We start from the raw sequence: 14,311 nt of genomic DNA on the forward strand, positions 1-14,311 counted from the left end.
CTCCTTTACCTTATCCGTCTGCTTTGAAGGTCGGCCAGAGCGAGGGGCGTCTTGTACGTGCTCTGGGAGGATCTTAAGAGGGAGAACGTTTGGCTCGAAACCAGCCTCAATAGCTCTACTATAGATACGATTGACCGTACGAGGATGAACATCAGTAAGTTCAGAGATCTGTGATGTAGACTTGCCAACAGAAGGTGACTTTAACGCCACAATTAAGGTGCGGGTGTAAGGATCAGTATTAGGAGACATTGTAACGATAGATACAGACAAATCGTACAGCTACTCAGCTCAAAGGTGGGAGTTGCGCCAAGAAGAGTTATGCCGAAGCGCCGAGATTAGCGTGGGACAAAACTTTTGTGAGGCACCTCCGTACGTACTCGATCAATCTCGGTACTTGGTCGTATTGTACGTAGAGTGGGACTTGCACAGGGGGCGTTACGGGAGAGACTTTTTCCCCCTCATCGCCATTGCCCCCTTCTTCACTCCCTTTCCTTCTCGGCTATGAGGGGTCTTTTTTTTCTTCCTTTAGAGTTTGCTTTTTCTGCTTTCCTTGCTTCCTTGCTTGCTTGATTGGAAACATGTCTTGGTATCGTGCGACAGGCTAAAAGGCGGACCACGCGAGTAAGTAAGTAGGTTTAGTCATGCTCCGCCATCCGAGTGAGGGTTTTAGGACTTGACAATTAATTGCTGGTGATTTGATGCTGTCGTTATGCGTAGAAATGAAGGCTATGCTGCTGCGGCCATGTCCGACTCGCTACCGATACTAGATGGGTGGTTTTCCTCCCCCAAAAATCCGCTCTCCAAAGCCCGGGCCGGATGCTGGTGGTCACGCACACCTCGCGACTTTAGCCAAAGCCATGCCAACCCTATACATTCCAAGGATGTAATGAAACCAAGAATAACAACTTGCCAACATCAACGGCCACGCCGCGCAACGTCTTCCAAAAACCCCAGTAAAAATGTCTTGTCAACCGGACTCTTGCCTTCGCCCGTGCTGCCCGCTCTACTCTGGCTTCTAAGTCCACCCAAACTTCCACCTTCTTGATGAGGTGTGCTAACTCTGCTGCCCACATGATGACTTGTTCGAGTCGGTACGACAATGCTAGGTCCTGCTCCGTCGCCGATACTGCTAATCCTACTACGGTTTACAACGCCCTCGGGGGGACTGACCGCGCCGGCACTGCCATTCACCGGTAGAGGACTGACAGGGCTGATTACACCCGACACAGCTCTTTTCGGTGTTGGCACAAAGGGTGAGCGGGTCGGAGGTATTGGGCTATGTCCCCGGGGTCTGGGAGAGGACGATTTATTGTTGAATAGGGAAAGCAGCACGTTCTTCTGGTCAGAAGGGACCGATTCATGACGATCCATGGCGGGTTGAGGCATGGGCGAGCCAGACGGCTGCACCGCGGCTTGAGCGGGAGCGGGCTGAGGCGAGTTTCCCTTGAGCATGTCCAGTAATCCCTGTGCGTGTGGCGATGGCTTGTGCGCCGGCGCTGCAAAATCAACGTCAGTGGCCTGAACAACGTGGCCGCCTAGTCCAGAATAGTACAACGTACCTTGCTCAGCCATGCTCTTTTCCCCAGGCGGTGCCTGCGCCTGCTTTTGGTCTTGCGCTTGAGGGCGCTTGAGGATCTGCGGTTTGAACGGCAGCGGCGAGCTCGACGACTTTGCGACATTCTGAGGCGAGGCCTGCTGTGGACGCTTGAGAATCTGAGGCATAAAGGGCATGTTGGTGGATGGCGAAGGCCCAGACGAACTGCCGTTTGTGGCCTGCCTATTCTTCTTCACCGTTTCGAAATCCGGTGCGTTTACCGGGCCGCTCACAGTAGCCGATGTCATCTTTGTCCTGGTAGGAAGAGCGCCATGGTTACCTGGCGTCCCTGGGTTGGGCAGCTCTGCGGGGTTGGTGGCTGGCTGAGCAGACACATATGCTGGTGTTGTAGGGAGTGCCGACAGCTCTGCGGGTGCTTCTTTCGGGCTGTCCAGTGGCGGGGTGGGTCGGAATAGAGACAAGAGAGAATCTTGGTGAGGGTTCCTCGGCTTTGGCTGCTCGGGAACAAAACTAGAGCTGACGGGCAGCGAATGGAATTGCGGTGGGCTAGCAGAAAACTGTCCATGTGGTGATAGGAGCCCGTGCGGCAAATGCTGGGGAAGAGGATGCTCTATTTGGGGTGTTGTTTGCGAGCTTCTGTGCAGTGGCGCAGCAATGGTTGTCTGAGGCGATTGCGGAGCAGGAGACTGTCGCGTGTTGGATTTGAATGAGTTCAACAACCCCATGGCATGCGGGTTGAGGTTAGGCGCAGGCAACTTTGAAGCAGGGGGTATAGCGGGCCTTCCGTTGCCGCCTGTAAATGGGGCGTCGCCCATGTTCTGAGCCAGCTGTGGGTTGCGCTGGTCAAACGCATGTTGCATAGTCGGTGGCTGAGGTCCGAACATGGAGCCTGGATGTTGGGGTGGGCTTTGCATAAACTGAGGCGGCATATGTGCGTGTGGCATGCCGCTGTAGTGTCCCGAAGGCCCTTGGGGTGTGAAGAACGACGGTGGAGGACCCATGTTCTGCATCTGGGGCGGTCGGGGATGATGCTGGCCATGGGGGCTTGACGGCTGCGGAGGCGCAGACATGATCTGCTCGAACGGCGTCCGAGGCTGTTGACCCCCTCCAGGCTGGGTATTGCCCTGCTTGAACAGTGCCAGGAGAGGGTTGGCCTGTGGGTTCGGGGCGGGATTGCTAGGCGCTTCCACTGCAGGCGAAGGCACGCCCACACTGAGTAGCCGCTTCAATGCTTCGGCGGGATCCTGGCTTTGTTGTGGCGCCTGCAGCTCTTGGGACAATTCGGGCAGGGAGTCGCTCGGGCGGTGGCCACGACCTAGCTGGGCCACCATGTTGGCAAAGTTGTTGTTTGATTCGTCGGCCGTTGTATCGTAGAGGGCAGGTTGAAGATCCTCGTCATCTGTGCCTGCTATTGGCGCCGCCGCCATGTGCGCGCTGTTCCGTGCCCTCTGCCTCCCGAGCTTGCTTTGTTGCTTTATCCACTGCTTCAGCGGCCCGAGAAATGGCGCAACCATGTAGAAGCTGCTTTCTTTGATCATATCCTGGCCATTGCCCTGCTGCATCTGGTTCTTGCGCCTCAGCGTGGGCAGGTCGGTGAGCTTGTACCAGCCAATCTTTGAGATTTCCTTTCGTGTACGCGGCTCGAAATGTGTGTCCATGGGCACGCCGCGGAAGACGTAGAGCATCATGCTCTGCTCGCGCATTGTGACGGTAATCTTCTTCATGTTCTCATCCGGCTCCACCAGGTCAGCCTGCCTAAGGTCGTAGCCCGTCTCCTCCCAGACTTCGCGGACGGCGCAATCGAGGTCCGACTCTTCCTTGTTGATCTTGCCGCGGGGAAAACTCCACTTGGCACCCTTCTTCCAGCCCTTGACGAGGACGGCGTGCGTCATCTCTTCGTTGAGCATAATGGCCCCGCGCACCGGGACCCGCGTCTTGTAGGCCAGAAACTGCTCGTAGGCCTGCTGGTGCAGCTGCTCCGAGTAGGCCGAGAAGAGCGGGCAGTGCTGGAACATGAGCTGGGAAAACTTGCGCAGGTGCATCGAGGGGAGGTTGTGGGGGTCGAGCGGGCGGATGAAGTCTTCGTAGAACCATTGGGCCTCCTCGATCTGGAAGCATATTCGCTCGACCGACTGCAGCTCTTCATTGGGTAGGTTGACGATGAAGCGCACGCAGAGATCGTCGAGCCAGTCAACTAATGTCGTGTTTGTGGATGTCATGGTGTGTGTGGTGGGATATTTGGCCCGTGTCGAGCATGCCGCGGGCAGCTGGAGATGGCAGGCGTCGCAGGGCGGCGAGGGCAGGCGGCGGGCGGGCGGGCGAGCGAGCGTTCTAGATGCGGCGACGGGGGAGCGAATGCGCTGCACAGCCGCAAATAATGGCGGGGAGGGTTGTTGTTGAGGCGCGTGGTGTTGATGCTAGAGGGCTACGTCGTGGCTGCTGGTTGGGCGCCGGCGGAGGCGATGGACGGGAGTGTGGCGGCGGCGGGTGTGGCTGTGGCTGTGCTTTTAAACCACCGCTGACGCCGTCCTAGTGCGAGTGCTGGTATGACGTTGCCGGCTGTCGATCGCGTCACAGAAGAACAATCAGGGCAGTCGAGCGACTCACCGCCGCCGCCGCCGCTGCTGCAGATGCATTAAAAAAGGCCCAGGCCGTCGCTTTCTTTTCGTCGCTCCTTTACCTGCCAACCCCTTCGCAGCATCTGCCTTTTCTTCTGCTTGGCGCTCGACCGCTATACATAGGCCAGCGACGCGCCCGTTTCACATTTCCCCACGCAGAGCGCCCGCAGCCAACCACGCCCTCCGCCTGCTCTGAGACAGCCGCAGTGCAGCACCACGTCAAAGGCCGCCCTCGCACTTCAAAGACATACATATAGGCCGTTCTGAGCGTTGCTGCAGGCCTGTATTCAGAGTCGCCTGGACATTTACCCCAGCCCCTTTTACGCTCCCGCACATTCACATACCCCGCCAACATGGCGAACCTCGTCGCCAAATACGCCATGAAGAAGGCGCTGGGCAAGGAGATGGAAAAGTACAAGTCCAAGAGCGCATCTGGGCCCTATGTAAGTTGGCCATCGCCCTGGCTGCATTCCCTGCAGTACTAACCACTGCAGGATCCCTTTTACGAAGAAATCCCCCACCCCAGGAAGCCGGGCAAGACGAAGAAGGTCAAAAAGGAAATCCCGAGCTACATCCCCTCGCACGACGCAAACATCCTGGCCAAAGCCCGCAAGAGTGCCTACAGGCTCGACTATGCTTTGTTTTCGCTGTTCGGCATTCGCTTTGGTTGGTCGTCGGTCATTGGTCTCGCCCCGGCAGTCGGCGACGCCGCCGCCACGGCCCTGACGCTCAACCTCATCCGCCAGATGATGAAGGTCGAATGCGGACTACCCGCCACGGTCATCCTCATGATGTTGATTAACACGGCCATTGATTTCCTCGTCGGCCTGGTTCCGATTCTCGGCGATCTTGCCGATGCAGCAGTCAAGGCCAACGGCAAAAACGTCCGCCTCCTCGAGGAACATCTCGACAAGGTCTACAAACCCAAGGAGCTGATCGAAAAAGAGGCTCGCATGCCAAGGGAATCACGGCCTCGCCCTGCATCGGTGTATGTTGACTTTGATGACGAGATCGACGAGCGACGCAGCCCCTTCAGCGACGAGCATGGCGACGTTCGTCACCCACAGCGCTCCTACCGTGGTGAGCGCATGCGAGACGAGGAGATGGGCTACCGCCAAGATACGTATCGCTCGCACAGAGACGACAGGCCCAGCCGACACAATACCAGGAGTAGCAGACGCTAAAAAATCTTTCCTTGCGTTCCATTCGTCAGCTTCAACTTTCCTTTTTCGGTACTAGACTGGGCCCCGGCACATTGCACACATGTTACAGTCTTGGCGTTACAGTTACTATACTCTCCCTAACACTATACCCCGAGTTTTTTGTTGATTGTACACAACAATGTCACGTATATTCTTTGTAATCTCACCTTGTACCTCGCGCGTCCCTAGTCTGGATTCTATTGGACAATGGCGTCTTGCGCATACCTCATGGTGGCCAGGCCGTGCCTATCACTTTTTTCATGTTACCCTCAACATTCATTTCGCTGCCGAAGCGCGTGATTGAATAGTCTCTTATGTTCGAGTACCAACTACTCTCGCCGGCTAGACTGTGCACAATACCACAATCCCACAATCTATTCATGCTCCATCCGTTTGCTCATGCAGGACCGTGCGCTCTTCACCACGAGTAGTCATTTCGACTATCCGAGTACTAGCGATATATTTCTCATCCTCTCCTTGACTGCTCTCACAAACTTGCCATAACTGCTTTACCAACATTAGTTCAATACAACAATGTATGTTATGATACCTACTACACAACGCACAACCTTAACGCTCACAGCTCCAACCATCATGATGCGCCGCCTACTCGTCCCCTTGGTGCTAACCATGCTCCTCTACGCCCTAACAGTCGCCGCCGTAGCCCCAGCCTCTGCGCTCGTCATCGCGCTCGAGAGCCCTGACGACTACATCAACAACGCGGCCCCCCTCCTCTTCACAGCCCCCACACGCAACCCCCCAAACGAAGCCCTCATCGCCATCGCCAACACGCCCACGCAAACCCTCACGAAAACCGCCCAAATCAGGCAAACATGGCTTCCGAGCGCCCCTAAAAACCCAATCTTAATTTTCCCCTTTCACCTCACCCTCACGCGGTCCTGCTCCGACAACGACGACGAAAACAGCATCTCAGCACTCGTCCGCAACGGCGACTTCACCACCTCGGTCGTGCATCTCAGCGCGGACACGAGCGCCATGGTCGAGCACAGGATACCCGGGTATCCGTCAGCGTTTCGGGTTGGGCCGTTTGATGCTGAGAAGGGGGGCGTGAGGTTTTTGTGGGAGAATGCCGAGGGTGGGTGGGTGAGTTGCGGGTGGGGGGATTGGGAGGAGACGAGGGGTGGTTGTGGGGGGTGTAGAGGTGGGGCGGGGTGGATTGGGATTAGGGAGGCTGGGGGAGTTGGGGTGGATGAGGAGGAGGAGGAGGAGGAGGAGGAGGAGGAGGAGGAGTGTGGTGTTAAGGTACGTGACTATTTCTTCTTCTTCTTGGATTAGAATGGGGATGTTGATGCGATGTGATGCGATGAGCTGAGCTGAGCTGACGGCGCCAGATCAAGGAAATGGATTGCTCATTCATACTCGGGTGGAAAAGCCAGTTTCGCGGCAAGGCTGTTGCTACTGCTGCTGCTGATACCGGGGAGGCGGATTAGGAACGAGGGTGGTGAGATGCAGAGTGCGGAAAGGAAAGAAAGGAAAGGAAGGAAAGGAAGGAAAGGCGTGGTAGAGCTGGGTAGTCGGTGTGCGTGTGTCGCACATGGCAAGATGGACATGGCTATTGTCTTTGCCGCAAAGACTGAACTGAACGATTGACTATGCTGCTATGGAATGCGATGAGCGGAGAAGATGATGCGGATACACGAGAAAGCGATGAATGCGCTCCCTCTGAGAAATGGAAAAGAAAAAAGCCCGAATGCTGCAAATATCCATCCATCTTGCGCCATGTTGGCTTCGCTCCTCATCCTCACTCTTAGCCCCTGCATCAACAACTAATGCCAAAGACCCAAGAATAATGATAGTAATCATAATAATGCATGTCTTTGATTCATTACTTGGGTATAAATGTTAAAAAAAAGAGAGTCCCTCCATGCATTGCTCAACTCTACCAAGTTCGCCACCCTCCGCCATGAAAACAACAACCACGAACCAGCTCGTCGAACGAGGAACAAGATGGCCAAATCCCCATCACTTTGTTAAAGAAGAAAGAAGTAGTATTAGGTAGAGAAAAAAAAAGGTTCATAAGACCCCGGCATTCAATGTGCATGGGGAGTCTGCAAGATGCTATTTTGAATCATTACAACAGCAATCTCTCTCACACACACTCTCTCTCGCTTAATCAACGACGACGCCCTTGCCGCCGACCTTGACTCTGGTGTACTCTTCGTCGTCGTCACTGTCCCAGTAGACGGAGCGGCGCACGGGCTTGTGAATGCGGACGCACCACAAAAAGTAGTCCTCGAGGGCGAGCAGGTTGAGCAAGAAGGTGTTTCCGGTCCAGGCGAGGCCGCAGACCATGGCGCCCGCGACGGCGTCGAGGATAAAGTGGTTTGCGGTTGCGACAATGGCGATGAGAATGATGGCTGGATATGCCACGCCTACGAGGACGCAGAGGAAGCGGCGGAGCGACGGGACGCGCATGCGCAAGCCCATGGTGATGGGGATGGTGCGCGAGCGGTTGTGTTGCGGGGCGAGGGGGATGGACATGATGGTGAGACCAATGAGAAGCGAGTATCCAAAGTGCAGCGACGGCATGGCAGCATATTGGTTGCAAAACTTGTTTTGGGTCCACACACTGCTTTCGCCCTCGGCGCCGTGCACAGTGTCGACGAAGCCAAAGCTACGCGCCTCCTTGCCCACTTCTCCTGGGACGTCGGGGTCGGAGAGAAGACGCGGCGGCATGCAGGGCCAGAGGGTGAATACAATAAAAGCAATCAGGTTGCACGTGGCCATGGTTCGGCGCCTTGCAGCGTAGAGCTTGGGGCCTGCCGGGCTTCCGTCTGTCTCGCCTATTTGCTTGTTGTGGAGGGGAAGATGGATGCGGTTGCGCGTGGTCGTGTAGTAGTAGAGGCACACCAGGAACAAAATGGTACCGGGGATATGGATGAAGGAATAGGTGCGGTTGGTCCAGTGGAGGAGGAAGGGGTGCTTGAGAAACCATCCTTGGACATCGAGTTCGAAGAAGATGTGCAGGCGCTGTTCAAGATGGATGAGTTGCAGAGCGTGACGGCGAGCGACATTGACAGTGCCTTCAACCATGGTCACGGCGGTGAAGGCGCGGCCGAGCTGGTAGACCTGAGCGACAGTCAGCATGGTGCTATCCAGACCATTGCAAGTTGGCGTACCCAGTATATCAGTGCCCAATACCAGGCCTCGACCAAAAAGGGAAACTTTCGCAGCAGCCGCGACAGGAAGTAATCCTGGAACCGCTTTGTGTTTGGGGACATGACTTGTTTGCGCAAGCCCAAAAGCACCAGCTCGCGTTTCCGCCATGGCGGCTCTTCGTCGACATTTGCCAGCAGCGATGCGCTGGACGAGGGACTGGAGCGACCGGAAGCAGGCGAGGCTGACCGGGGCGAGTTCTGATAGACTCTATGGCGGCCAAACAGGCGGTACTCGGTGTTGCGGTTTAGCCAGGTGCCGCCAAAGAGAAGGGTGACGACGACGAGCGGTTCTATGAAGGCTCCTGCGCCCATGGTGTGCTCTTTGGCGTAGTGCGATATCCGGCAGAGAGAGGGAGGGTATAGGACTTTGGAGAGCTGCGAGTGGGTTTTAAGAAAGGGCCGACGTCACTGGTGCCTGGGGTGCTGCTTGTACTTGTAATGCAGAGATGACGATGGACCGAGTAAGCAGACCAGCGAGCAATGCAGGTATGGGTGGGCGGCAGTCTGGGGGCGCCGCGCGTGAGGCGGCCAACTTGGTACGCCCGGGTGAAGAGGCAGGGCTGGAGGCAGTGGCAGCAAAGGGTCGGTATGGAGGTGGCGCAGAGGGAGCAGATAGGAGGATGGCAGAAGGATGAGGCCGATGGCATGGCAATGGCAATGGCAATGCCGATGCAGACGGGAGCGCTAGAGCAGAATGCATGGTGCATAATGGTGAAGTCAACGGAAGACGCGGCATGCGGGCGTGACTAAGTAAACAGCCCTGGGTGGAGGCGTGGCCGGACGACGAGGTTGCTCGCTCTCTGCCTGCATTTGCACGAATAGCCGCCTTTCTGGCCTGGCGGCCTTGGCTAGCGAGCCGTGCTGGAGGCCGGTGATTCGCTCTCGCGGTGCGTCATGACTGCTTGCCATGTTTGGTAGCTGTGTCTTCGCGGTGCTGCCCTGCGCCTGCAGAGATAACGGCGGCCCAAAGCCTCGCCCCGCAGCCTCTAGACTGTACCCTCACCCTTTTTTTCCCTCTCTCTCTCTCTCGCAGCAATGCATGCACACATGCTCTCGCGCGTCCTGGCGCCCGGCAACGGGCTCGATGGCGGCGCTGCATGTCCATGGGCGACGTCATATGGGGTGTGGGAGTCGAGGGCTGGGCGCACGCGGCCAGGCGCGCCCCAAGGTTTAGCTTCCGCCGACGCCCGCAGCACTAGTCCGGTTTGGTCCGAAAGTGGCAGGCTCGCTCACGTGACGTCTGCCAGGCTTCGTCCGTCGACTCTCGGGGGCCATTCACGCTCGCGGCTCGCGCCCTCGCGAGATGGCCTGCGATTACCTCAGCACCCAATCGCCGCTCTGCACGTATCCATGCCCGCCCTGTTTTTCGTCGCCTCGTCCAGTCGCACGGCAGCGAGATGCGCCTGGACGCCCTGCCGCGCTGTTGTGGTTGAGCATCTGGCACACACACACACATGGTCGCGCCGCATGGACAGTACACCCGGTATTCCTCAAATGGTATTATTGGATTATGGCAAAGGCCAGGCAGCGAACGCCCCGCCGTCCCCGCACGCCCACCCCGTCGACAGTGCGCGTCGATCCATCATCACAGTCAACCCCGTCCTTCGTCTACCCGCCCAGGGACCCGCTGCCATGTGCAGTGAAGCCATCAGTCTTTCGCAGCCAACCCAAACAATGCATGCAACAAAGGAAACGAGCAGCGCCCCATGGATGCGACAAGCAAGACTGCAAGCCACTGTGAACATTCCTTGACGCCTCGCTCAAAAGACCCAATTTATGGCCAACCCAAAACAAGCATGCACAGTGAAAACCAAAAAGAACCCGCCTCGCCACACCCGCTGTATGCGACCCGCCTTGCTTCCTCCCTAGCACCCAACATTGGTAAACGGCGCGCTCTCCTGGAGGTCCTGGACGAGCGCGTCCACGTTGTTGAGGTATTTGCCCAACATGTGCTGCTTCTCCGCTTGCGACCGTGTGTGCCTCCTGATGCCCTCCGCCCCTTCGTCGGCGCTGTTCCGCCGGTCCATGGCCGCCGCGACCTTGGTCCGATTCCGCTGCGCGCCCGACACGGGCACTTCGGGCATCAGGTAAAAGTACAAAAACTCGAGGAGCTTGACCTTGACCCCTTGCGTCGTCTCCTCGTCCTTGAACAGGCTGGTGACCGTGAGCAGGCCATCCATGTGCTCGAATATCCGTGTGTTTTGCGGTGTCGCCAGGAGCGCCGACACCAGCACCAGCAGCGCTTGCGACTGGATCGCCGGGCAGTTGTACGGGTCGAGGAGGTCGAGGAGCAGGTTCATGTACACCTCGCGGCCGAAGATGATGCGCGACGGCGGGTGCAGGAGGAGCAGGCCTTGCATGTTGGATAGCGACGAGAGGATGAGGATGTCGTTCTGCCCGTCTGCCGTGGCGGTTAGCTCTCGTCCATGGCCTGTACGCGCGCATTTCATACCTTTGCTGCTGCCCATGCCCAGCAATCGATCTAGGCAGTCGGCCACGCGCGTCACAACTTAAACATTGTCAGCCTCTTGTTCCTCCGCGTGTCTCACTCAGCTCACCATTCCATTCAAACCCCTCTTGCAAGCGGAAGAACTCTCGGAAGGCGAGATCGTCCGACAGCTGCCCCAGCTTCTTGGGCGTCGCCTGCTGTTGCTGCTGCTGCTGCTGCTGCTGCTCCCCCAGGCTGATTGCTGAAGCATTCCGGCGGTGCGCTGGTGTGCAGGGCTTCGACTTTCCGCTCGAGAGGCAGATCTGCGCCAGCATGCCCTCAATCTGCCGCAGCCCCTTGCGAATCTTTTGCGTATCCTTGGACGCAATGTTGTCGAAAGCAAGGGATAAGAGGGCCTCCATTTCGTGTCGGATTGGTGAGTCGGTCGCGGCGGGGTCGGGGGCAGCTCTTAGCAGCTGCTCATGTAGGCGGTGGCGGTGGATCTGGCCGAAAGGTTGCTGGGCGGAGGTGAAACGTCGAAGCTATGCAGGAGTCGCGAGGAGGGTCTGGCGAGGGTGCTGACAGGCCGTTCAAACTTTCTTTTTGCGGTGAAGCCCTTAAGGACCGCCACACGCTATGTTGCTCGTCGATGATAGGGCCGGGGGCCGGGGTCTTCTGCGACGTTGTATCATCGATAAACACCCGCCGTTGCTGGGGAGACTAGCGATCCGCTGAGCGCGGCTGCACCCGTGCGCTACTAGTCTGGGCGCCCATCTCAACCCCAACCGCGCGCTCCATCTTACCCGACAACCGTACCTTGTCGCCACACGCCTTGTTTTGATTTGCCATGGCCCCGACTTGTGCGGGCATGAATCCGTCCAAATTGCACTCCCCGCCGCCAGCTCGCCGCCAGCTCGCCGCCAGCTCGCCGTCGCCCTGTTGACGTCATGTGCGCCTTCCAGAGTGCCCGCCCATCGTCTAGTACCACCGAGCGCGAATACACATGCCGCCTGGCCCAGTACCACCGAGCGCAAACACACACGCCGTCTGGCCCAAGGCTGAGCCAAGGTGCAACACCCATTTGCCGTGGCGAGTGAGCAGTGCCGTGGTGCTTCACCGGCATCTGCAACCTTGGCCCGGCTCCCCCAGCTAAACCACATCGGCTGACCGCGCGCCCACCACGGCCACTCACACCGCGGCGCCAGGCTGCGACACCACCTTCCTTCGCGCTTCACGCCCACGGCTCCCTCGAATATGCAGCCACCAGAATGCGTCGGTACCGATTTCGCATCAGGCAGACTGCCAGGCCCGGTGCGGTGCGCCTGGCACCACTCAGCCTTGCCAGTCCCATCTCTCGTGCACCTCAGCTTGTTCTCTCATGCCTCGTCGCTGCTTGACCTATCGCTATCTCGTTCGCTCTTCATCTGCCATATACTCTGGGTGAGAAATATTGTTGACAAGGCTGCCTCTTACAAGGTCGGACCACAGCCACGGCCCGTCCCTGGATTTCCAACATGCTGCCGAGACCGCACGACTTTCAATCATTTTGCCTCCTGCTGCACATCATATCCCTCCCCATTCGCTTCGTCCTCATCGCGCCGACTGTCATCTACCAGGGACACGTCATAAACCAAGACTTCCTCGTGCGTCATAACGCCGTGCTTCATAACGGCACCTACACCCAAGCCATCGTGATCGGAGAAGACCTTGCACAAAAATGGGGAATCTGGGCCTTCTTCTGGAACCTAGGAGCTTGCATAATCGCTCTCATTCTACAGCCGCCCTTGCATATACCCCTCACGGGTGTCGACTTGTTCATTACCATCGGTTTGTCGCATGCCACATATGCCCAGAGGACATATATCCCGCAAAGTACGAAGGCGTGCTACAACCCGTCTACTCTGCTCAACCAGCGGCCTCCAGGCGCCAATGAAAGCTTCTTTGCTGCTGCTGCGAGGCTCAACGGCACTGTCTCGACTCCGACCAGGATATGCAAGGCTTTTGTGGAAGAATGGCAATACGGCGTCTCTTTATGGTGAGCTATACGCAAAGATACCTTGTAATACCCTGCTGAGAACAACAGCTTCTTCTATGCCTTGCTCTCCTTCATGGGCATGGTCATCTTTTTGGGCACCATGCGCAACCTCAAACAGCAAATTTTGACCTTGGCTAACACGATCAAGGTTTGCGTCATAGCAATTGGCAAATGCTTCTTGTATATGCCTCGGCTATTGATATTCATGTTCCCGTGCCTCCTGTACCACACTCCAGTCTTCTTCTTCCGAGGCTCTCCCATGAAAGTAAAGGGCCCGGTCCGAGCAGCGCGTCGGTATACCGTGAAAACAGCATTGGGTGTCGAGCAAAAGGCCGAGGTTGCGCTGAAAGAGCTCCAGACAGAGCTTGCCAAGAGGAGAGAGAATGTTGGAAGGTACCAAGGGCCGCCGGGAAACCCCACGCCGCTGGCAGACTTCCTAGGTGTCTACGACATGCTCATCATGGTCGACATGTACCTCCATTACGTCGACGTCCTCAACCTAGCTGCCGTCTCCAGATCGGTTCGCGAATCCGTCCTTCCCGCCACCGATCTGCACCGCCGCCTCACCGTCTTCAATCAATACACCTGTTGCGACCGAGAAAGAAGGCGTTGTTGGGCATGCCCAAACCAGACATGCGCCGGGTGCTACCAGCTCCCTCTGGTTCCCCAAGTGCCAGTAGTATACCACTTGGAACAGTGTGTACCCTACTGCACGCCTTGCTACTACAAACACGTTGCCCACGCTCAGCCCAAGAAGAAAAACAAGTACAAGAGCGCGCGATGCAAATGCGCTCCCAATCCTCCTGAGCAGCAACCAAATTTCTACCAGCGATACATTGACATCCTCGGCACGCCCAAGAAAACACAGCGCAGTCTCGAGACGCTTCCCAGGTCCGTTTGCCGCGAGTGCAACAAGTTGACGAGCGAAGAGCTAGTGGCGAAGAAGACGGAGGCTGCAAAATCCATGTTGATGAAGGGTCTGAAGAGCGATGGTGAAAAGTGGCTCATATGTGCCAAACAGGGCTGTGGCAATCGTCTTGGCTCAGGGCCCAGGTTTTGGATTTGTCCAAAGGCACGATGTGGGGGAGAATGCATAAGTACTCTGCATCAAGCGTGGGGCGAAAGCAGAAATGGGGGAGAAGATGAGATTGTTGGAGACGAATCTGTCTGATAGGAGCCCTTTGAGCTCGAATGTACATGCTATCGTTCGGCTACCAATCTCAGCAATCTCAACCATGACCGTGGCAAACATGCCGGCAGTAAGCGCCATAGCCTTGCCAATGTGGTTACTCGC

At 57.0% G+C, this 14,311-nt stretch overlaps 6 protein-coding genes across 6 annotated transcripts; 3 read left to right on the top strand and 3 right to left on the bottom strand.

The window, feature by feature from the left end:
- Positions 1-675: 675 nt before the first annotated feature.
- Positions 676-3,774, bottom strand: SETTUDRAFT_116370 (uncharacterized protein; the record flags this gene model as incomplete). Its single annotated transcript, XM_008027619.1, has 3 exons — positions 676-1,496; positions 1,560-2,335; positions 2,606-3,774. 3 exons carry the CDS (start codon positions 3,772-3,774, stop codon positions 916-918), a joined length of 2,526 nt encoding a protein of 841 aa, XP_008025810.1. The 3' UTR covers positions 676-915.
- A 752-nt stretch (positions 3,775-4,526) lies between these two features.
- Positions 4,527-5,357, top strand: SETTUDRAFT_89281 (uncharacterized protein; the record flags this gene model as incomplete). Its single annotated transcript, XM_008027620.1, has 2 exons — positions 4,527-4,616; positions 4,668-5,357. 2 exons carry the CDS (start codon positions 4,527-4,529, stop codon positions 5,355-5,357), a joined length of 780 nt encoding a protein of 259 aa, XP_008025811.1.
- A 612-nt stretch (positions 5,358-5,969) lies between these two features.
- SETTUDRAFT_41741 (uncharacterized protein) lies at positions 5,970-7,022 on the top strand (the record flags this gene model as incomplete). The annotated part of the gene is made up of 2 exons (XM_008026955.1): positions 5,970-6,479; positions 6,728-7,022. The coding sequence occupies 2 exons, from the start codon at positions 5,970-5,972 to the stop codon at positions 6,824-6,826; spliced, it is 609 nt and encodes a 202-aa protein (XP_008025146.1). The 3' UTR covers positions 6,827-7,022.
- Positions 7,023-7,505: 483 nt separating this feature from the next.
- Positions 7,506-8,866, bottom strand: SETTUDRAFT_154098 (uncharacterized protein; the record flags this gene model as incomplete). Its single annotated transcript, XM_008027621.1, has 2 exons — positions 7,506-8,465; positions 8,516-8,866. The coding sequence occupies 2 exons, from the start codon at positions 8,864-8,866 to the stop codon at positions 7,506-7,508; spliced, it is 1,311 nt and encodes a 436-aa protein (XP_008025812.1).
- A 1,185-nt stretch (positions 8,867-10,051) lies between these two features.
- SETTUDRAFT_163349 (uncharacterized protein) lies at positions 10,052-11,480 on the bottom strand. Its single transcript, XM_008027622.1, has 3 exons — positions 11,113-11,480; positions 11,007-11,063; positions 10,052-10,955 (listed from the first exon to the last, which is right to left on the bottom strand). The coding sequence occupies exons 1-3, from the start codon at positions 11,402-11,404 to the stop codon at positions 10,420-10,422; spliced, it is 885 nt and encodes a 294-aa protein (XP_008025813.1). The 5' UTR covers positions 11,405-11,480; the 3' UTR covers positions 10,052-10,419.
- A 1,016-nt stretch (positions 11,481-12,496) lies between these two features.
- SETTUDRAFT_136198 (uncharacterized protein) lies at positions 12,497-14,250 on the top strand (the record flags this gene model as incomplete). The annotated part of the gene is made up of 2 exons (XM_008027623.1): positions 12,497-13,017; positions 13,066-14,250. 2 exons carry the CDS (start codon positions 12,497-12,499, stop codon positions 14,186-14,188), a joined length of 1,644 nt encoding a protein of 547 aa, XP_008025814.1. The 3' UTR covers positions 14,189-14,250.
- Positions 14,251-14,311: the final 61 nt, after the last annotated feature.

Source organism: Exserohilum turcica (assembly GCF_000359705.1).
Source record: "Exserohilum turcica Et28A unplaced genomic scaffold SETTUscaffold_2, whole genome shotgun sequence".
In the NCBI taxonomy this organism is placed as follows: Eukaryota; Fungi; Ascomycota; class Dothideomycetes; order Pleosporales; family Pleosporaceae; genus Exserohilum; species Exserohilum turcicum.